At 38.7% G+C, this 24310-nt stretch overlaps 1 protein-coding gene across 1 annotated transcript in view; it reads left to right on the top strand.

Annotated features, from left to right (window-relative positions):
* Nucleotides 1-24310, top strand: part of LOC132820458 (fibronectin type-III domain-containing protein 3A-like) — a 142671-nt gene that overhangs the window by 35533 nt on the left and 82828 nt on the right. The window contains exon 2 of the mRNA XM_060832610.1: nucleotides 21565-21696. Coding sequence (XP_060688593.1) covers nucleotides 21592-21696 — 105 coding nt within the window. The 5' untranslated portion in view covers nucleotides 21565-21591. The remainder of the gene's footprint in view (nucleotides 1-21564; nucleotides 21697-24310) is intronic.

The following is a 24310-nucleotide window of genomic DNA, read 5'->3' on the forward strand; positions in this document are numbered from 1 at the left end:
TACAGTAAAGTGCTTTTCCATTATGAGTCTGATACTTGCCCTACAAGCCCGGCCTTATAGGGTGACTGAATTAAAGCATAAAGTTTCAATTGAAACTCTTGTACAACTCAAATCCTATACTGTAGTAATTTAAAAATTTAAATGTTATCAATCAATTTATCAATGTATATAGGACAAATTTAGAACGATCTGTGGTCCTGCCAAATTACTTTTGCTGAAACATTTGCCTTGCTTAAAAACTATTGCAGTGCATTATGGGTGTGCAAATCAGTGATCATAAATGAGGATTTACAAAAATTTTCTTGCGGTTGTAGTTGGTACTTCAGGCTCAAATTTTTGTGATTTCTGGTTATGTATCTCTTCATGTTGATTTGCTCCAATATAATTAACAAGATAGTTTACCAGTGAACAAATAGATGAAACCAGTGGCACAACACTCTCATTTTCTGTTCTGTTCTGTTCCTCAGTCACCTGTTTTGATAAGTGTTGACATCAATGAATATAAACAGAAATTGGGCAAAGGTGTGATGTGCTTCATGAATGATTAACCTGCCCAGAAGTCTTTGGAATTGGCCTTTTAAACCTCTTTGCACCTCTATTGAATTCACTAGGGGAAAAGTTATCAAATCCTGTTTGTTAGCTGATTTCCAGTTAGTTGCTTCTGCATCTCCCTTTCTGGCTTTATCAGTTATTTGTGCACCTCAGTGTAAAGTGCCTTGCAACGTTGCGTTTATTTAATTACTTCAAAAATCAATTATTAGTTATATTCTTATGAAAATGCTTTTAAGCTAATGAATTCAATATCCAACATGGCAATAAGACACTGTTATAGTAAATGTGATCATCTTCTGTCAAGTAATGTGGTTGCCTAGGCTGTATGGCTTAGTATTTTGGCTTAAAGGAATGCTGTTCACATTTTTCTAAAACACAAAAACCTTCATTGAGACAACTGTACTCCTGGTGTGCCAGTTTGCTGAATTTAGGCTGAAGTCTGCACTATTTATTAAAATTTGTCTGTCTGCCTGCCTTTTTTTTTCCAACTTGTCCAGTAAAATGGAATCCCTACAGTGTGGAAACAGGCCTTTTGGCCCAACAAGTCCACACCGACCCTCCGAAGAGTAGCCCACCCAAACCTATTACTCTACATTTACCCCTGACTAATACACCTAATATACACATCCCTGAACACTATGGGCAATTTAACATGGCCAATTCACCTAACCTGCACGTCTTTGGACTGTGGGAGGAAACTGGAGTACCCAGAGGAAACCCATACAGACAAGGGGAGAACGTACAAACTCCACACAGACAGTCATCCGAAATTGAACCCGGAATCAAACCCGGGTTCCTGGTGCTGTGAGGCAGCAGTGCTAACCACTGAACCGCACAACAAAAGAGCCTGCTGGATCACTGTTCTTTATATAACTTTTTGAAACATTAAGATTTGAATGGTGGGATATATTACAGAAATCTAACCAATGCTTTAAAGTGTATTTTCTTCTGAATAAATGTTGTTTCACTAAATAAGCTCCTTGTGCCTTATAACAATTGAGTTAAATTCCTTCTGGCTTCTTGTGATGTACTTTTCAACTGGGTTTAGAGCAGATGTACAATTACAGAAGTTAGTCCAGTGATACCTGTTTATTATTTGAACAATGCAGTCAGTCTCAGATGTTCTGAATTCAAGGGTCACAAGTTGTTCCCAAGCACTTGGCTGTTTTATTTAGCACTAATGATAAATATTGGGTGCTTTCATTCTGATAGAAGTTCACAGAATTATGGGAAGCATAGAATCGTTTTCCCAGGTGGAAATGTCAATTACTAGGGTACATAGATTTAAGGTAAAGGTGGGTAAGTTTAAAGGAGACGTGAAGGGAAAGTTTTTTTTTACAGTGTACTAAGTACCTGGGATGCACTGTCAGAGAAGGTGATGAAGGCAGATACGAAATCAAAGTTTGAGACGTAGGGTCATAGAGTCATACAGCATGGAAACAAGCCCCTCCATCTAAATCATCTGCACCGACTATTCAAAGTTAAAAATCTCACAACACCAGGTTATAGTCCAACCAGTTGACTTGGAAGCACCCGCTTTCAGAGCGCTGCTTCATGTGATTGTGGAGAATAAGATTGCAAAACACAGAATTTATAGCAAAAATTTCCAGTGTGATGTAACTGATTATATATTGAAAAAGATCCAATTTTTTAAGTGTCTCATCTTTTAGAATGACCATATTGGTATCAGTTCGTTCATATGTAAATCGCAAAACTTTTTTTTAATTCAAGTGCATTTTAACAATTGGTATCATATCAGCTCAGATAAGGTATTGAAGGTGTTAACCCCCTATGAGGCTGTCTGTGCCACAATGGTCAGATTGATTCTAATCTAAAAAACGGATTTTCAGAATCTTATATGGATTCACACAGTTTTCAAGCAAAGAAAATGTAATTCTGCAAATGCAGGTTTGATTTTATACACCTCTGTAAGCAGGCCAAACACCGTCTTTACCATCCTGTGCCTCCACTTAGAACATTGAGGCTAGGAGTTAGGATAAAAGATTGCACCTGCATAAGATATCGGTGCTGCCACTTTTCGGTTACTGTTCGCCCTTCTGTAGAAAAGATATTGTTAAATTCAAGAGCTTGCAGAAAATATTTACATCTTTACAGAGGACTGAATTTCTATGCTGTATGACTCTATGCATGAATAGGCAGGGAATAAAGGAATATGGATTGCGTAGAGGCAAAAACTCTTTGGTTTCGAAAAACATCATGTGCAGTGTTCTTTCTTCTGTTCTTTGTTCTTTGAATCAAAAACTATTTATTGTGTTCTAAAAGATAAATGTGCCTGTCCACTTGGTCTGTGATGCTTGCAGAACAGTCCACCTGAGTGTTCCATTGAAGGCAGTGAGATTCTCTATTTTAAATAGATCTCAGTGGTTTATAAGCTGTCCAACTTTGGGAAATCTGGATATGAACTGAGATAAAAGCAGAAAATGCATAAACTACCCAAAAGGTCAGGTGAGAAAGAAAATTTTGGAATTTGATAGTGAACCTTTGGAATTAAACACCCCAGAGGGCAGACAGTATTCTTGATATGGTCATACCAATGCTTTGTAACTGAAGCAGAGCCTCTACTTAGTTGATCAATAGCATTCTCTTGGCCTTCGTCACTGGCTGTGTCTGCTTATAAATCTTTTGTGACATGCATGAGAGCACCTAGATTCCTCTGATCTTGCAACTTTGCAGTCATTCTCCATTTAAATAACACACTGCTTCTTTATTCTTCCTATCAACTTGACAGCTTTTCATTCTCTCAAATGTTCCACTTGCCAGATTTTTGCCTAGCTACTTAACAAGATTACAGTCTAATATTAATGTTATGTCATCTTCACAACATACTTTTCTTCCTGTCTTTTTCACCTGCAAACGTAGTCACCTTGCTTTCATTCCCCTCATCTAAATAATTGATATAAACTGTACAAGTTGAGGGCCCAGTACAGAATATTGTAGGACTCCACTCCCCACATTCTATCAATCTGAGGAAAGCCCATTTATGTATACTACTGTTTTCTGTTACCCAGGCCTGTCCATGTTTATGTGTTACCCTGTACACCAGAAGCTCTTAGTTTGCACAATAATGTTTGATGTAACAATAATGTTTAAATGCTTCCAACACAAACACCTGATGAAGGAGCAGCGCTCCGAAAGCTAGTGCTTCCAATTAAACCTGTTGGATTATAATCTGGTGTTGTGACTTTTTAACTTTGTGCACCCTAGTCCAACACCGGCATCTCCAAATCATTCCAGAAATCCAGTACAGTGCATCAATGAGCTCTAGTACATCCACAATACATGTCACCCCCTTCAGAGAATGCCAATAAAATGAATAAATACAAAACTCTTTTCACAAAACCTTGCTGACTCTGAATTAACTTGAGTTGTTCCAATGTCAAAGTTTGCTCAGTACTGCTTCCTTTGTGATTATGCTTTCACCGCATTGCTCTTTAATTTAAAATCCAGATTTTCAGATATTGTTTGATTATCTGTTAATTCCCTGTTCTCATCCTGTGGAGGACCAACATTAATTTTACTTGATTTCTTTTTTAGATACTTACAGAAGCTCTTGCTGTCTATTTTAACATTGCAGTCTATATGCCTCTGTTTTTCCCTGATTAACTGTTTAATCATTTTCTGCCAGTCTTTGTGTAATTACTACCATATGACCTGCCACTCAGTTTTGCACACCGTGATGTTTTTTCCTGACGTTTTATGCTTGCTTCATTTCTTTAATTAACCATGAATGGTGCATCCACTCCATAGGAATTTTCTTTCGAGTGGGAGAGTGTGCTTATTCTGAATAGACTGAAATATCCATTTAAATATTTACCACTGCTCATCTGGTATATCTCAGCCTAATATCCCAATTTGCTTCAGCTAACTCAGCTTGCATGCTCATGTTGTTGCCCATACTTACATGTTAAATACTATTCTTAGACCAATATGCTTTCTTTTAAACTTAAAAATCATGCAACACCAGGTTATAGTCCAATAGGTTTAGTTGGAAGCACTAGCTTTCGGAGTGCTGCCAACCACCTGATGAAGGAGCAATGCTCCGAAAGCTCGTGCTTCCAATGAAACTTGTTGGACTATATCCAGGTGTTGTGAATTTTAACTTTGTACACCCCGGTCCAACACCGGCATCTCCACATCATCACTTCTTTTGAACAGGTTGTAAAATGCAATTGTGTTATGACGACTGCTGTCTAGTGGTAGCTTTTTACTGAGGTTATTAATCCTGTTCCATGACATAATTACAAGTCTGTTATGCTTGCTGTCTGGTCAGTTTCAGAATGTGCTGCTCTAAGAAATTATTTCAAAAGCATTCTAAGAGCTCCTCATTGAGGCAACTATTGCTAATATGTTATTTAAAATTTATATCTAGATTAAAATCACTTATTATTTATGTCCCTTTCCCAAAAGTACCCAGTGTTTTTACTTGGACTTCTTGGTACGTCATTCCTATTCCAAGGCCTGTAGATCCCACCCACTTATGACTTATTTCCCCTGCTGTTACTCATCTCCACCCAAATCAGTTCCGCATCCTGATCTCCTGAACCAACGTCATCTTTAACCATTATGCAAATATTGTCTTTGCATTGGCATGCTACTCTGCAACTAATCATCTTGAATATCATACATCCCCAGATATTCTGTACCCAATCTTGTCGTCATGTAACCATGTCTTTCTGCAATGGCTTTCAGATTCTATTTATTAACTTTAATGCATGATAACAATTCAGTTACTTTATCTGAATGTTGTTTCACAGTACAGACCTTTAGTTTTCATTTGTCATCTTTGTAGCATCTAGCTCTGGTGTCTTCTTACTCTGACTCATTCTGTCATAATCTGACCTTTATTTTCCATGATAGTGTGTTGCTGTCTTGCCTCAACTCTATCCCTTAAATTTTGCATTTACTGAAATGATAAAGAAAGCTGAAGGGAAAAATATATTTCATGTTAAGTTTTCATTTTATTGTATCTTTTGTGAAATCCACACTTCATTTGGAAGCTGAGTTAGTGAAATTTGTATTCTGATGTCTTTATTATAATAATTAGTGGGACTTCAGAAATTTCTATAATACATTTCATGACCAGAGGACCATAAGAAGTAAGAACAGGACGAAGCCATTCACGCCCTATCAGTAGGATCATTGATTTAAAATACTAGTCTTAGTCACAATAGTTTTCCTTTCAAATTGGATATAAAATTCAATGGAATTTTGGTCATTGTTACCTAGAATAGCCTTTACTTCAGTCATTAATCAGCTCTGTCACATTACACTATACAAAGTTTAGCACAACCTGCTCTCTGGTTGGTTCATTGAGTCATAGAGATGTACGCACAGAAACAGACCCTTCAGCCCAACTCGTCCTTGTCGACCAGATATCTTAAATAAATCTAGTCTCATTTACCAGTATTTGGTCCATAGCATTCTAAACCCATGCTTTTTACATGCCCATTCAAATAGGCAAAAGTGAGGACTGCAGATGCTAGAAATCAGAGCCTAGATTAGAGTGGTGCTGGAAAAGCACAACAGGCCAGGCAGCATCTGAAGAGTAGGAAAATCGACGTTTCGGGCAAAAGCCCTTCAATACCTTTTAAATGCTGTAATTGTATTAGCCGCCACCACTTCCTCTGGCAGCTCATTCCATACACGCATCACCCTCTGCGTGAAAAAGTTGCCCGTTAGGTCCCTTTTAAATTTTTCCTCCCCCTCTTTATACCTCTGACCTCTAGTTTTGGACACTCCTACCTGGGGGAAAAGACCTTGGCTTTTCATCCTATCAATATCTGTCATGATTTTATAAATCTTTATAGGGTCACTCCGCAGCCTCTGAGACTCCAGGGAAAATACCCCCAGCCTATTCAGCCTCTCCCTTTCACTGAAGCCCTCTAACCCTGGCAATATCTTTATTGTAGGGAGACCATAATTGAATGCAGTATTGCAAAAATGACCTCACCAATGTCCTGTTCAACTGCAACATGACTTCCCAACTCTTATACTCAATCAATAAAGTCAATCGCTCCAAATGCTGCCTTCACTACCCTGCCTGCTTGCGACTCCACTTGCAAGGATCTATGAACCTGCCCGCCAAGGTCTCTTTGTCCCGCAACACTCTTAATTTGTCCTATCAAAATATAGCACCTCACACTAATTTAAATTAAACTCTATCTGCCGTTTCTTGACCCATTGGCCCATCTGATCAAGATCCTGTTGTACTGTGAGGTAATCTTCGCTGTCCACTACACTTCCAATTTTGGCATCATCTGCAAATTTACTAACCATATCTCCTGTATTCACGTCCAAATTATTTGTATTAATAACAAAAAGCAGTGGACTGAGCTCCGATCCCTGCAGCACATGGCTGGTCCAGTCCGAAAAGCAACCCTACACCACCCTCTGTTTTCTATATTCTAGCCAATTTTGTATCCAAGTGGCTAGTTGTCCCTTTATTCCATGTGATCTCACCTTGTTAACCAGTCTACCACACAAAATCTTCTTGAACATCTTACTTGTCTGATAATGTTCACTGCTGTGCCTTCATCAATCCTCTTTGTCAGTTCTTCAAAAAAATTCAATCAAGTTAATGAGACATGAATTCCCATGCATAAAGCCATGTTGACTATCCCTAATCGGTTATTGCCTTTCCCCCCTCAATTTCATGGTGCATTATAAAAATAAGTTTCAGGTTCACAATTGTATACATGGATTGGTGATGTTCCCACAGAAAATGTCAAGACCACGGGTGTAAAAGTTACTGAAATTTTACATTTCTGCAAGACTGAAGTAAATTTTAAGGCACAAGAAAAATGAGAGTAACTACAAGTCGCAACCAGTTGGTTCATGAGTACCTCTAAAATTAGAGCCATTGTCAATTAACTTTTACATTATACCCTTTCACCAAAGGATGAAACTACATTTGTGACAATCACGAATCCCATGCAGGTCATGGTTAAGGAAACAAAATATCAACTTTCAGTATTCTGAATGAAGTTCTGATATTTGTATTAATCAACAAAGAAATGACAGATGCTGTTACTATTAATCACAACAGAAAGGTAGCAATCAGAAAGGGGTCAAGGAAAGTATTATTTGTGCCTTGAAAAGTATTGACTGTAGTCAAAAGTTAGTATTTTCAAAATCTGGAGGTTCACAATTCAACATTGTTAGCCTAAGTTTATCAAGTATGCCATGAACTACACCGGTAGGAGGCTGGAAAAGCACAGCAAGCTGGGCAGCATCAGGAGGTGGAGAAGTTGCCATGTTGCTATATATAGAGGAATATCAACAGGTTAAGTAAGTAGGCAAAGTAAAGATGGAATGTGATGTGGCAAAATGTGCTCCTTGTCAGGAAGAATAGAAGAGCTGAATATTCAAATAGTGACTGCAGCAAGCCATAGCTCAGAAGAATTTGTGGTGTTCTCGAATCATAGAATCCCTTCAGTGCAGAAAGAGACCATTGGCCCCATTGAGACTGCACTGATTATCTGAAGAACATCCTACCCAGACTTAACCACTCACCCTATCCCTGTAACCCCACATTTCCCCTGGCTGGTCGAGCTAGCTTACACATCCCTGGACTCTACAGGACAATTTAACATGACCGATCCACCTAACGTGCATATCATGCATATCATTTGACTGTGGCAGGAAACTGGAGTACTCAGTGGTGACATGATGACACAGAGTGTGCCAGACAGTCACCCAAGGCTGGAATTGAAGCTGGGTACCTGGCAGTGTGAGGCGGCAGTACCTATCACTGCTGCCTCTAGTGCACAAAACACAAAAAGCTAGTACACCAGCTCAGCGGTAATAGGAAAGGTGAATGCAATGTTGTAGTTTATTGCAAAGGGAATGGAGTATGAAAATACGGAAACTTTCCTAAAACTATGTAAGATATTAGTTGGACTACAACTCGAATACTGTGAACAGTATTGGCTACCATTTCAGGATATATGTACTGGCTTTGGAAGCAGTCCAGAGAAGGTTCACGAGGTTGATTCCAGTTGTAAAAGGACTGTCCTATTCAGAGGTTGTGTAGGTTGGACTGGTACTCGTTGGAGTTTAGAAGATTGAGTGATACCTTTATTGAATTATATTGGATTTTTAGGTAGTTTGACAGGTAGACAGAGGTTGTTTCCTCTTGTGGGAGATTCTAGAACCAGAGGGCATAAGCTCAGAAAATCACTTATTTAAGACGTGAGGAGGAATGTCTTCTAAGTCTAAGGAATCTTGTAATTCTTTTTTGCAAAGGTTGGAGATGGATTTCCTCCATGAATAAAAACCTAGGATTATCGGTCATGTTTGAGGGTAGTGAATGTTGTGTCATTATTCAAGAAGGACTGCAAAGAAAGGCCTGGTAACAATAGACAAGTAAGCTTAATATCTCTGGTGAGTAAGTTACTTGAGACGATTGAGGGGTAAGATAAACATGCATTTAGGTTTGATTAGGAGTAATCAGCATGGCTGTGTGTTTGGAAGATCATGCCTCACAAATTTGTTAGAGTTCTTTGAAGTGACCAGGAAGGTTGACAAGGGCAGGACGTTAGACATCTATGTGGATTTCAGTAAGGCCCTTGATAAGATTCCACATGGTAGGTTGCTCTGGAAGGTTAGATTGCGTGGAATTCAGGGAGAGCTGGCAAATTGGATACAAAATTGACTTGATGGTAGGAAGCAGAGGGTGATAGTGAAAGGATATTTGTCAAACTGGAGGCCTGTGCCTAGTAGAGTGCCTCGGGTTGGTGCTGGGTCCATTGCTGTTTATATCCATATTAATGATTTGGATGAGAATGTGTAAGGCATGATTAAGTTTGCAGATGACATAGAAATAAGTGGTATCGTGGACAGTGAGGAAGGATATCAGAGATTGCAGCATGACCTTGATTAGCTGGGGAAGCGGGATTGAGAAATGGCAAATGCAATTTAATATAGGTACATGTGAGGTTTTGCATTTGGAAGGTCAAATTAATATAGGAGTTTCATGGTGAATGGTAGGGCCTTAAGGAGTGTAATGGAACAGAAGGATCTTGGAGTTCAGGTTCACACTTCTCTGAAAGTGGAGTCACAGGTAGATAGGGCAGTGAAGAAGGTTTTTGGCCTTCGTCAGTCAGAGCATTGAGTATAGAAGTTGGGAAATTATGTTGCGGTAATACAGGATGTTGGCAAATTTGCTATAGGAAACATGTTACTAAACTGGAAAGAGTGCAGAAGAAATTTACCTGGATGTTCCCTGGACTCAATGCTCTGAGTTATAGGGAGAGATTGGACAAGCTAAGACTTTTTTTCTTTAGAGCGTAGGAGATTAAGGGGGGGACCTTATAAAGGTGTACAAGATCATGAGAGACATAGGATGATTGTGTCAGCTTCTTTTCTCGGGTTGGGGAATCAAGGACGAGAAGCCGTCTGGTTTTAAGGTTGGAAGGGAAAGGATAAAAAGGACCTTGAGTGGCAATGTTTTTACATAGAGCGTGGTGCGCATATGGATTTAGCTGCCAGCAAGTACATTAACAACACTTTAAAGGCATTTGAGCAAATACATGGAAAGGAAAGGATTAGAAGGATATGGTCAAACTATTGCACTGGAAAAGCACAGCAGGTCAGGCAGCATCTGAGGAACAGGAGAGTTGACGTTTCATGCATAAGCCCTTTATCTGGATGGATATGGGCCAAGTGCAGGGAAATGGAGAAATGGTGGATGGATATTTTAGACCATAAGACATAGGAATGGAAGTAAGGCCATTCGGTCCGTCGAGTCCACTACGCCATTTAATCATGGCTGATGAGCATTTCAACTCCACTTACCCACACACTCCCCGTAGTCCTTAATTTCTTGCGAAATCAATAATTTATCAATCTCTGCCTTGAAGACGTTTAATGTCCTGACCTTCACTGCGCTCCGCAACAACTAATTCCACAGGCTCACCACACTCTAGCTGAAGAAAAGTCTCCTCATTTTCCATTCTAAATTGACCCCTTTTCATTCTAAGGCTAAGCCCATGGGTCTTAGTCTCTCTGCCTAACAGAAACAACTTCCCAGCATCCATCCTTTCCAAGTCACGCATTATCCTGTAACTTCCATTCGATTGCACTCAACCTTCCAAAATCTAATGAATATAATCCCAGGATCCTCAGCCGTTCATCATATGTTACGCTTACCATTCCAGGACTCTCTGCTGGACAAGCTCCAGTGCCAGTATGTCCTTCCTGAGGTGTGGGGCACAAAATCGGATACAGTATTCCAAATGGGGCCTAACTTGAGCCTTATAAAGTCTCAGAAGCACATCGCTGCTTTTATATTCTAACCCTCTTGAGATAAATGACATTACATTCGCTTTCTTAATCAGACTCAACCTGCAAGTTAACCTTAAGAGAATCCTGGACTAGCACTCCCAGATTCCTTTGTACTTTGGTTTAATGAATTCTCTCACCATTTACCTGCCTGTCCACGTAACTTCATATCATTGGCAAACTTCGCCAGAATGCCCCCAGTCTCTTCATCCAGATCAATAATATATAAAGTGAACAACTGTGGACCCAACACTGAACCCTGTGGGACACCACTTGTCACTGGCTGCCATTCCGAAAAAGAACCTTTTTATCCCAACTCTGTGCTTTCTGACAGACAGCCAATCCCCAATCCATGCCAATACCTCACCTTGAAAACCATGGGCCCTCGCCTTACTCAGCAGCCTCCCATGAGGCACCTTATCAAAGGTCTTTTGGAAGTCTAGATGGATAACATCCACTGGGGTTCCTTGGTCTACTTGTTACCTCTTCAAAGAATTCTAACAGGTTTTTCAGGCATGACCTCCCCTTACTAAATCCATGCTGACTTGATCTATTCCGAACCTGCACTTCCAAGAATTTAGAAATCTCACCCTTCACAACGGATTCTAGAATTTTGCCAACAACCAAGGTGAGGCTAATCGGCCTATAAATTTCCATCTTTTGTTTTGATCTTTTGAACAAGGGGGTTGCAAAAGCAATTTTCTAATCATCTGGTATTTTTCCTGACTCCAGTGACTTTGAAAGATCACAACCAATGCCTCCATTATTTCCTCAGCCACATCCCTTAGAACTCTAGGATGTAGTCCATCAGGGCCAGGAGCTTGATCAATTTTTAGATCTTTGAGCTTTTCTAGCACTTTCTCTTTTGTAATGTCTACCATACTCAACACTGCCCATGACTCTCCTTAATTGTTGGGACATTACCCATTGTGAAGACTGACACACAGTACTTCAGTTATTTCCTTATCTCCCAGCACTAGCCTTCCTGCATCAGTTTGGAGCGGTCCAATGTTTACTTTTGCCTCTCGTTTGTTTCTTATGTATTGAAAGAAGCTTGTACTATCATTTCTAATATTACTGGCTAGCCTACTTTCATATTTGATCCTCTTCTTCCTTATTTCTCTTTGTTATCCTCTGCTTTGTAGTCTTTCCAATCTTCTGACTTTCCCAGTGCTCTTGGTCACTTGATAGGCTCTCTCTTTATCTTAGATACATTTCCTGACTTCCTTTGTCAGTCATGTCTGTCTAATCCCTTCGCCGGGTAATCTTTCTTTTCTTTGGAGTGAATCTCTGTACTGTCCTCATTACGCCCAGAAACCCCTGTCATTGTTGGTCTACTGTCTTCCCCACTAGACTCTTTCCAGTCAATTTTCATCAGTTCCCCTCTCATACCCCTGTAATTCCCTTTATTTAACTGTAACACCATTACATCTGATTTTACCTTCTCTCTTTCAAACTGCAGACTCATCTCTACCGTATTATGATCGCTGCACCCTAAGTGTTCCCTTACTTTAAGATCCTTTAGGAATTCTGGCTCATTACATAGCACAAAATTCATAATAGCCTGCTCTGTTGTGGGCTCCATCACAAGCTGTTCCAAAAAGCCATCCTGTAAACATTCCATGAATTCCCTTTCTTTGGATCCACTGGCAACATTATTCACCCATGCCAACTGCATATTGAAGTCCCCCATGATCACTGTGACCTTGCTTTTCTGACATGCTGCACCTGTTTCCCAGTACGTCTTGCGTCCCTGGTGCTGACCACTGATTAGGAGGTCTGTACATAACACCCATTATGGTTTTTTTTGCATTTGTGGTTCCTCAACTTCACCCACACAGACTCCACATCATCTGATCGTATGTCATTCAGCCATAGATTTAATTTTATTCTTAATTGAGAAGGCAACCCTGCCCCCTCTGCCCACTTCCCTGTCTTTTCGATAAGTTGTAAATCCTTGGATGTTTAACTGCCGGTCTTGAACCTCCTGCAACCACATCTCTGATGCCTACTACATCATAATCATTCACAGTAATTTATGCCATTAATTCTTCATCTTTGTTACGAATACTATGAACATTCAGGTAAAGCATCTTAATGCTAATTTTCTTATCCTCCTTAATAATATGTCCTAAGTTATCTTTCCTTTTTGCTTCATTCCTAGTCTCCCTTGAACTTAAACCCTGCCTACATGCTCACCTATCTTTCTACCTGACTGCATACTCACTGTCAGTTTCTCTGTCTCTCCCTCTGCTCCTTCTCCTTGCCCCCCCCCACCGCTAAAAGTTTAAGGTCCTAGTGACCACCCTATTTATCCTTTTTGTGAGAACACTGGTTCCAGATCGGTTCAGGTGGAGACAGTCCCATTGGTACAGATCCCCCTGATTTTAAAACTGATGCCAATGTCCCATGAGGCTTTGGTTGGTATGGACCAGTTTAGGTCAAAGGGCCTGTCTCCTTGCTGTGGAATTCTATGACTTTCTCATTGATTAACAGAAAGTACTCAACGGCTCTTCTGCTCTTACGGCTTATGCAGATGTATGATTTATTTTAATGTAGTGAGTCATTCTAATCGACATGCACTTCCTGGGAGAGCAGTGGAAGCAAATTCAGTTTTGGCTTTCAGAAGAGAATTGGATAAGCATTCAAAAGGAAATTATTTGCAAGGTTCAGGGAAATGCTGGGGAATCAATTTAGCTAAATTACATTTGCAGAAAGTAAGCACAAATGGCTGCTTCCTGTATTCAATCTATGATCCTAATAAATTGACCATGAATCTTTTCATTCCTGTAAGTTTAACTGAAAATATAACTTGTTTTCAATACCACTCTTGCAAAGTTATGATTTTCTTTAACAACTGTTTGGTTAAGAGAAAAAGAATGCCATTGATTATAAGATCCATTGAAAGTGATCATTGAGAAATTAGAAGCAGAAACCAACTAAATGCATACTTGTATATTTCCAGAAACTCAGTTAGAGTTTATTGGTTAACTCCAATTGGATAACTTATTGAATTCAAGATTGTTTACCCTCATAATGGGTCATGTATAAAAAATGCTGTTTTCATAGTGCAAACGAATGCCAAATAACGTACGTACATCTTTCTTTCATCTCCCACCTGCAGTGAGTAGATGTGAACTCTATTTAATACTCTTAATAAGTACAGTACATGTGGCATGTTGACATTGCAGTATTTGAATCAGACAAAACTGTTGGGCCTGGGTGAATGATAGTCATTCCTTTTGAGTGGTCAAAGGAATGACTCATTCACCCAGAATTAGAGTTCAGAATTAGCCTCTGGTTTAAGTTGATATGATCGATTAAAGAATCTTACAGGTTTAAATTAATTATGTGACACGGTGTAGGTTTGATTACCTTAGAACTGCTTTTTTGGTTGAGCAGTTCATTACTGATTTGCTTCATCTAACGTTTCCTTCCTCTCCCTTTAGCAATTATTAAATTTTGGGTGTAAAGTTATTACTACACAATTTAGTAACAAAACTAAAAAAAAGTTTGCCTTCCTCCACTCTGAAAACCAAGTTCTGTTAGTGCAGAATCAGTTTATATTTTTTCTCTGAACTGTAGTAAAATGAAGTGAATAAGTTTCTCCAACGGCATCTTAATTTGTGTTGAAAGATGAAAGAAATCTACAGTGTTTCTTGAGTTATGTTGGCCATTCAAATTGTGGTATGCTCTGGTCTGCAAGAAAGCTTTAGTTATTTTGTGAAATGTGACCTGTTAATTATTTACTTGGTTTGGTATGAAATAAGTTAATGTGACTTCATCAAAATGTGAATCTTGATTCTTTGTATTTTCAGTTTCTATATTTGCTGGTGTTCGCTAATAATAAATATACTTTGATAAAACTAGCTCATAATTCGCCAGTGCCACCTGGTGCTGTTTTCACCACGCTGTTGTCCATACATCATTTCAGATGTAGAATACCCTTTAAATTTGCATCTAATGCAAATACTTGCTATTTAATCCATCAGAAAGACTGAAGTGAAACTTGTGGATTAAAGTAAATCAATACTTTTCAGTAATCTGAAACAGCGGTTGTGCAGGGCTATATGAACTGACCTCTTACCCCTCTCTCCCAACCCCCTGAAAAAAGAACTCAGCCAGACTTTAAGATTAAAATTCTTGGGCAGGACACATTTTATTGACTGCAGGCTGTATTGCTCATTGTGAAAGATCTAATGTAAATATTAGATTGTGTTCTCTCGGATGTTAAAATGCATTTGTATGATGACATTGTCTGAATCTGCAGGTGACCTGAGAAATACATGAAACTAAGCTGTTACATTTGAAAGCAAATACTTAGAACCAAGTAATTTGAATATCTTATTTAAAATAAAACATTATGTGAGGGATATTTCCCCTCTGTCTTTCATTGTTGGTGAGGTATGAATGACAGCTAATTGTATTTGTCTTCTGAAGCATTGTATTGAACAAAAGATCTAAACTGCATTTTTTTTGGAAAATATAACACGTTTGAAATTAAATACTGAATCAAAATGTTCCTTTTAACAATGTGCTTTATTATACATAGTTATCAATCTGCTAACAGAAAATATATTTTATGCTCTTCTATACATGTATATCTACTATATATTGCAAATATGTGTTAAACTGTCCAAAAGACGCTTCCGGACAATAACAAAACAGGTGTGTAACACCCATTGATTGCCATGACTCAGAGGCAAGAAGCTAATTATAGATGAGTGATGGATTGATAAATACTCAAACCCTTATTTGATGCCGTGTGAAAAAGGTACTCCAGCATGAAATGGGTGAAAAGATTATCCAAGTTGTCCCAATGGCTTTTTATTTTCTCCAGAAGAGCAATATGCCAGGCCACCAGTGGTGAATAGGCCTAGTGCTTTGAGAGTGAGGAAGTGGAAAAAGTTAATAGTATCATTTGGAGAAACTATCAGGGTCAGCCAGTAGTTCCACATATCAGGATCATGGCCCATATATGTTTACTGTAAAGTTTTGTTAAATTACTGCACATTTATTGAAGGTGCATGGCAGCTAGTTTTTTTTCATTGCGGGCTCCCATTCCATGGGATAATGTAGCTGTAATAAAAACCTTGGTGCAAACTGATCCAAAAGGCCTTGTGTTCAACTTTGATTCATAAAAGTGCTCACTTAACATCCAATCTGGATTGCATTTTTGACATACATTTCATGGCTTGTTCTCCTTAACCTTGGATGTCAAGATTATCACTTTTTTCACAATAGGAAATTACTGCATTTCTGGGTACAATCCCAAACTGGATTGGGCTCACATGTTATTCTACCTTGATATATTGAAAGAGACCACTATTAACGTCACTGCCTTTTGAGTGTTGGAGTGGTCGCAAAAAGTGAAGCCACTGGTGGTCTTAAAGCAATGTAGTATTAGTTTACTTCTAATTGACTTTTGTCTTGCACATTTCTCACCTGTTCCCAAGCCCACTCTTAATATCCATTAATTTCTTAAATGTGTGCTCAGTTGGATTATTCATGTTGGAGATAAAATGTAATATTTGTCTCCTTTGTCCTTTTAGTCCTGAAACCTTCAAAGACAATATTGTAAGTTGGAATATCATTTCGTGGCAGTGCATTAACCTTTGCAAGCACTCAAATAACCAACAGGGCATTTTGTAGTTATCTTACAATTGCATCAGAAATGTAAAAGGTCGTACGGTGAAGCAAGAGTACCACAAAGGTACGTTACGTGCTCTCAAAGGTATATTGTGCTTTGGGAAATTCAGCAGTGGGTGACATTGTCAGCTGTCTGTTTCTGCTCCTCGTCAGGAAGGTGAGTGAGTGTGTCATTCATGTGTCAGACAGTTTCATTCAGTTGTTGCAAATCAAAAATCATACTTTTGAGGCTTGCTTGCCTAGTTTTGCACTCACATCTTTTTGAACTTTCTTTTCAACAGCAGTTCCTGGACTGGACAATGAAACTAAGTAAACAGCTGGAATTATTACACCCTGGAACTGTCCAGGAATATCCAGGTTTATGGCTGGTTAGGGATTTGGTTGTTTTGGATGTTGTTTGGAAAAGTTAGTTGGGGTGCAGCCTGCCAAGACAAAAACTACCCAACACATTCTTTCCCAAATTCTTAAAAAACCTTTTTGGAAAGTATGAGAGCTGAAACAACTGATGGCAACTGTTCTTCTGAGTAAATTCTGGAAGGCCTCATTATCTATCTAAGTGTACCAGGATGCAAGATGGAAAGCCAACTGGAACATTACGGTCTCATCCTTTTTTTTTTCAAAATTGATTATAACTTAACTGAAGTTTTATTTCAAGTTAATCATTGCAGACCAAGTTTCTTTTTTTGAACAGGTATGCGCAAAAGACAATGCAGTCGCTCAGTGGTTAGCACTGCTGCCTCGCAATGCCAGGGAGCTGGGTTCAATTCCAGCCTTGGATGACAGTCTGTGTAGAGTTTGCATGTTCTCCCCATGTCTGTGTGGCCACCTTTGGGTTCTCCATTTTCTTCCCACAACCCAAAGATGTGCAAGTTAGGTGGACTGACCATGGTAAATGCACAATAAGGTGGAGACTGGGTCTGGGTGGGGTGCTCTTCAGAGGGTCGATGCAGAATTGATGGGCTGAATAACTTCGTTTTGCGTGATTCAATGATTCTATGACATGGTTATTTCAAAGAGTTGATAATTACTTTCGTATTTCAGACTGTTATAAAGCCTTGAATCTTTGTTGTTATGTCTCTATTTTAATAAAATAATAATTTGGTTTATTAAAGAAGCATAGTTCACCTTGCATTCTGAAACTAGTATAGATAAAGTATATTTTTCTGGAAATAGGCGCATTTAGCTTGACTTGAGCGCATCAGGACAACAAAGGGAAAGTATGGTCTATATGAGAGGAAAGTGCTGCTTGATTGGCAAGTGGACTGATTAATAGGTGTGTTGCCATGGAAAATACACCAGTAAGTGATGGCTGACTGCCAAGTCTTGTTTGCATTTTAAATTAGGCAAGTTGACTCTGGTCAAGGCATTAGCAGAGAATGACTAGCACTAATTTTGAGTTGGAACAAGTGCAGTGTGTAGCATCTTGCTGCAAAGAACAGGATTTTTCTTGCCTGGACTGCAAACTGCATAGATCAAGTGCACCATATTACAAAACTGAATCCTGAATTGGTTGGAACAAGAATGAAGAAAACCCCTCTTGTGCTAGAGCATGGTGAGCAACAACCTGTCCGGCGCATGTCAGCTTCAGAATACCAGAAGCACTAACACAGAAAAACTAACTCCAGAAAGCTGCAAGCACATCAGGAGCAGCTTATCAAAAAGAAAAATCCAATGCCAGTCAGCGGTTTCCCATATTCTTACACTCATCCCCTTATACATTTCCACTCATGTCATTTGAGCAAATCAAATCCCTATTGAGGGGCCAAAGCTTGCACTTCAGCTTGGATATAGTAAAGCAGGTCAGGGAAATGACAGAAATGCAAGATCAGATCCAAACTTAAAACACTTTTTCTGGCTCAATAAATCATTTGTTTAAAATGGCTGTAAAAGTTGCATCTAATAATATGCGTTGTATTAAAAAATACCATTCTTCTTTAAACTTTTTGTTACATTCCCATAGTTAAGGCTGACCTGCAGTTCTTTCAGGAGCAATACTTGCATCAAAATAGCATCTGTCTGTAGTGGTCATGATGGTGGTCTCATGGTTCATTGGTCTATTCAAGATATGGCAATTACTGTTCCTTTGACTTGGGTGTTCTGCAGGAGAATATATCACCATTTGCAAAGTGAAGGAAATGTCAGGCAGTTAAATCTGCTATAGCTAATTACTGAATGCACCCTGACTGTGAAGAGTAAATCACTGGCTATCTTCCAGCAGACGACAAGAATGCAAGATTAGAGCCAAGTTCAGGGCAGCATAACTTTGCTTGCTAATGGGACTACAGTGTGTAAAAAACCACTAACTCTTGACCTGACAATTGCTGTTCAGTCCTTCAGGAAGAGTCCTCAAAAGGACTTGTAATTACCCCTTTGGGACAGGATCACAGGTCAGAATTCCTGAAGAAACTGCATTTACAAACAGGAGAGGGGCAGGACAGATTAAAAATTAGTATCTTATTTTGCTTTTTAATGTTAGCTGAAAAACTTTGTACATAATCTTTGCCAACTTATCTTAGCAGATGACATCGGATGGACAGATGTTGAGGAATCTGGGAGTCTGCAGAAGGACTTGAACAGGCTAGGAGAGTGGGCAAAGAAGTTGCAGATGAAATACAGCGAGGGAAAGTGAGAGATGGTGCACGTTGTTAGGAAGAATAGAGGCATAGATTATTTTCTAAATGGGGAAAGACTTTGGAAATCTGAAGCGCAAAGGGATTTGGGAGTTCTAGCTCACAATTCTCTTGAGATTAACATGGCAGTTCATTTGGTAGTCAGGAAGACAATGTTAGCATTTGTTTCAACAGGGCGAGAATACAAGAGCAGGAGTGTAATGCTGTGCATGTGTAGACTCTCATCAGATCACATTTGGAATATTGTGAGCAGTTTTGGACCCCGTATCTAAGGAAGGTGTGCTGGCTGCGGAGGAGATCCAGGCGTGATTTACAAGAATAATCTCTGGGATGAAGGACATGTCATATGAGGAGCAGTTGAGGAGTCTGGATCTGTACTTGATGGAGTTTAGAAGGATGAAGGGGAATCTGGTTGAAACTTAAAGAATGCTAAAAGCCTTGGATAAAATAGACATGGAGAACATGTTTCCAAGAGTAGGAGAGACTAGGTCATTGAGGGCACAACCTCAGTGAGGGGACATTCATTTCAAATTGAGGTGGAATTTCTTCAGAGGGTGGTTATTTTATGGAATTGCTGCAGAAGGCTGTGGAGACCAAGTCATTGAGTATATTTATAACAGGTTCTTGATTAGTAAGAGGATCAAAGGTTAGGGGGAAAGAGGTAGGAGGATGGAGTTGAGAAACATATTAGTCATGATCAAAAGGCACAGCAGACTCAGTAGGCTGAATGGCCTAATTCTACTCCTGTATCTATGGTCTTGTATTCTTAACGGAGATAAAGACAATCAGATTTTTAAATCTGTCTTAATTTTTTTGCATCCTATGAATTTTTTAATGATGCAAAGCCTGAATTCTTCTTCATTTCTCAACTCCAATACTAGGGATCAGTTTTGTTTGTGCTGCTTATGCCTGAATTGGCCCTTACATGTACTGGTAATGAGCAGTTTTGCAATGTACCAGATTATGACACAGGTTCGTTTGGCATGTATGTTTAGTATAAACTGATTTTAACATAATACCCCATTGACTTTTCTTAGTGCCAGCTGAAATGTTTTGTACATGGTCAATGATTGGTCAGCTAGTCCTTCAAGTTTCTTTTGAACTTCTTCCTCAACTGGTTTGAGGTAAATATTAAGTGGCATAACTCCTACGACCCTATCCAGTGTGCATGCAGTGCCTTTAAATGTTTGAATGAGACTTTGTTTTCACTGATTAGCGATGTTCACTCTTTAGGTCTCTCTTTGTCTTTTGAGTTAAGTTGGTAGATTGCTGGGATGAGAGATTTAATTAGGCTGATGCAAAGATAGATGAAGTACTTAGGTGTCTTGTCTTTTTATTACTTTTGAAGATCATTAAGTCAAATTATCTGAATATTTGCTGGAATCATAAATGTTCAAGGTAACAGTGGAAGTAAATGAGCATTAATGTTTTTTATTTCTTAACATTAAAAATTCAGTCTTAATCTCTCGTTCATTGATTTATGCAAAACTGGAGGGTAGTTTAAATATTTGCCTTTTGATTATGGCGTAAAAGAATATGAAATCTCTTTAGTGGCTGATGTCAAAGGAGGGTTGAAAAGGAAATTATGTGCAGAAATAGGTTTCCTCTTTACTGACTTTATTTTCCTGAGTTTAGGAAATTGAATTGGGAATGAGTAATCTGTGTTCCAACTCCTGTTGTCATAATTAACTGCGTTTAAGAATTTTCAGATTAACCTTTGTTGAGCTGATTTACAATTTTTTTTAATAACATAAACAGAAGGAAAGTACAAGGAATGCTGCGTAATCAGGCCAGACTGAACATATAATGATAATATGCCAAGCTATGATCTTTGAGATTATGATACACTGACATTCCAACCTGAAGGCGGTTCAAAGAAAAGTTATTGAACTGGGCTCAAAAAACTGAGAATTGAGCTATGGATAAAGAAGTTTAGACCTATCTATTTTAAACAGAGGAAGCTAGCTTGGAGCTAATCTTAGCGTTATAATATTTAGTAGATGGTCTGACAGAAAAATTCAAAACATTGCACCAAATTAAAACAAATGCGAATATAACTTCTAATTAATGTCAATATATACTTGACACTGAATAACTAATGCCAATAGAGTTCTTTGGGTGAAGAATTAGGTAAAACACTGAAATTACTTGACGGATATTTGCATTTATGAAAATGACAATGCCAGATCTTTTAGGGCAAATGAGTTAAGATGAGGTAAATTGTCATCTTCATTCAGATATTGTGCAAGATATCAGTGCAAAACAAGCTGATATTGATAGATTATCAGTCTCCTTTGATTGGAGATTGATACTTAATATTAGATACCATAGCAATAAAACTTCGACAAAATTTTTAATTTTGAAAAGTCAGTAAGTTCAATATTTTGGTCACTATTTATATAAATTTAAATTTATTGTGATTTGTTGACAGGGAGAGTAAAAGCATTGCTATCAATGAATGAACATTCCAGTGATAATGGCAGAGCAGCCTCCGCTGGAATCTACTCTAATGAATGATGTTCCACTTCTACCTCATATAGTCAATGGGGACAGCGGACAACAGGTGAGTGCTGAACTAAAAGCACTGGGATCTTTTAGAAATTGAAAGCTTCACTTTATCCAAATGTAATGCAGGAGCTAACAAAGCTTAATTCATAATAAGCAAACTTGAACTTAATTGTTTTAGTATATATGTCAAGGATACCTGTTCCTAATTGGATATAGGATTTTCAAACCCATAGGTATAATTGCTTTATGTAAACAGTTTTGCATCCACCTAAATATTTTGTTTGCCTTCAAGGTGTTCATGATAATAGTTCTTGTAATAGATATGAGGTTCTGTTTTTTGAAGTTTGGTAACATTATTTTATTTCAGACTCAAAAGATATACTTTAAAGATCAGTTGCACTTTTCACTACAAATCCAAGGTCATGATGAACAGCATACGATGAAGGAACATAAGTAGACCATTTGGAACATCAACTATGCTTCACTATTCAATGATATCACAGCTGATCTAATAATCCTCAATTCCATTTTGCTGTTTCCCATTTCCCTTGATTCTCTTAACAATTGAAAATCTATGTATCTCAGCTTTAGTATTCTTAATGCATAGCCTCGACAGCTCTGTCTCCTCGCCTTTGTCTTAAATGTACTGATACTTCGAGCTTATGTTTCCTGATCCTAAACAAACCCACATGGGATAATGACTTCTCCACATCTACCCTGTCAAACCCCTGAAGAATATTTTATGTTTCAATAAGATTGCCTCTCTTTCTTCTAAACTCCAGTGAGTGCAGACCAAATTTACTCAACCATTCCTTGTAAGAAAATTTCTTCTCACCCAGAATCAACCGAGTATCCCTTCTCTGGACTGTGTCCAATGATAATATATCTTTCCTTAGATAAAGGAATTAAGCTGTTTACACTACTGTAGGTAGTGGGGAAGCAGTGGCCTCATAATATTATCACAGGTAATGTTCTAAGGACCCAGGTTCTGCCATGGCAGATGGTGGAATTTGAACTCCATTGTGAAAAAAAATACATCTGGAATTAAGAGTTTAACAATGACCACAAATCTGTTGTTTGTTGGAAAAAACCATCTGCATCACTAATGTCTTTTAGGAAAGGAAACTGCTATTCTGCCTGGTCTGGCCAAAATGTGACTCCAGACCCACAGCAATGTGGTTGACGCTTAACTGTGCTCTGAGCAATTAGGGTTGGGCAATAAATGCTGGCCTAGCCACCAGCACCCTCATCCTATAAATGAATATTTTTAAAAAGTGTGTTATGATCAGTGCCTTGTATAGTTTTAACAAGACTTCCCTATTTTGCTCTTCATTTTTCTTTGAAATAAAAGCTGACAATCTATTTGCCTTCCCTATAACTGATTGAACTTGGATGCTAGTCTGCACTCATTCCTTTATAATTTGGGGGCAGCATGGTGTTCAGTGGTTAGGACTGCTGCCTCTCAGTGCCAGGGACCCAGGTTCGATTCCACTGTTGGGCATGTTCTCCCCATGTCTGCCTAAGTTTCTTCTGGGTGTTCTGGTTTCCTCCCACAGTTCAAAGATGTGCAAGTTGTGTTATTTAGCCATGGAAAATGCAGGGTTACAAGAATAGAGCATGGGGGTGGGTCTGGGTGGGATACTGTTTGGAAGGTTGGTATGGACCCAATGGGCCAACTTGCCTGCTTCCACACTAAGAATTCTGAGTCTAAGAATTATCTTCATTTAAGTATAATTACTTCTAATCTGGGTTTCTCACAGTCAAACTGATAAATTGTGGATTCTGGATTAGTGGTGCTGGAAGAGCACAGCAGTTCAGGCAGCATCCAAGGAGCAGCGAAATCGACGTTTCGGGCAAAAGCCCTTCATGAGGAATAAAGGCAGTGAGCCTGAAGCATGGAGAGATAAGCTAGAGGAGGGCGGGGCTGGGGAGAAAGTAGCATAGAGTACAATGGGTGAGTTGTTTCCTCGGAGGTCCTCAGTGATAATCTTGTGGAGATGCAACTTAATAATTCAAATGCTTGATAGATTGCTCTGTTCATTATCCCTAATTAATTGCTGAAGAATACTTTGATATCAATATCAATGAAGACATCGGCTTCACTGTGCAAGTGATCTGAAATATAAAAGCCAAAAATCTGGAGGAAATTATGAAAGATACAATAAAATTAGTAAAAATATGTAGCTATAAATTTGCTTTAATAAACATTTTCAATTGTTTACTAATTTCTGACCTATTCACAGATTATAGATATGCAGTAAACTCTAATGCAGTAAACTCTAACCCAGTAAAGCCAACGAAAATTATTACAGTATTTTTGTGCTAATATGTATGGAGAACATCAGATACTCGAGAATGCAAAGCTACAATTCAATTGAGGGATTGAAGTAACTTGGTTTTATGATTCAGTGGATTTCACTAGTTTGGGTACTGTTGTATCTATAAGGATGTGGTACTGCAACTTAAGTGTGACTCAGGTGTTTGAGGGATTTTAGTTTGGTTGTGCTTGTGCAGTTTACAAGACTGACTTTTTCCCTTTTGGATAGTATAGGCTAAAGCTGCCGATTAGACTTATTTGTCGTGATTGCGCTTGAACTTTCTTTTGGACCTCTCACGTGCACAATAAACCTTTCTGTTGCAAAGTTGAAAATTTGATCCTTTGAAGAAGA

The sequence above is a fragment of the Hemiscyllium ocellatum genome, chromosome 11 (assembly GCF_020745735.1).
Source record: "Hemiscyllium ocellatum isolate sHemOce1 chromosome 11, sHemOce1.pat.X.cur, whole genome shotgun sequence".
NCBI lineage: Eukaryota > Metazoa > Chordata > Chondrichthyes > Orectolobiformes > Hemiscylliidae > Hemiscyllium > Hemiscyllium ocellatum.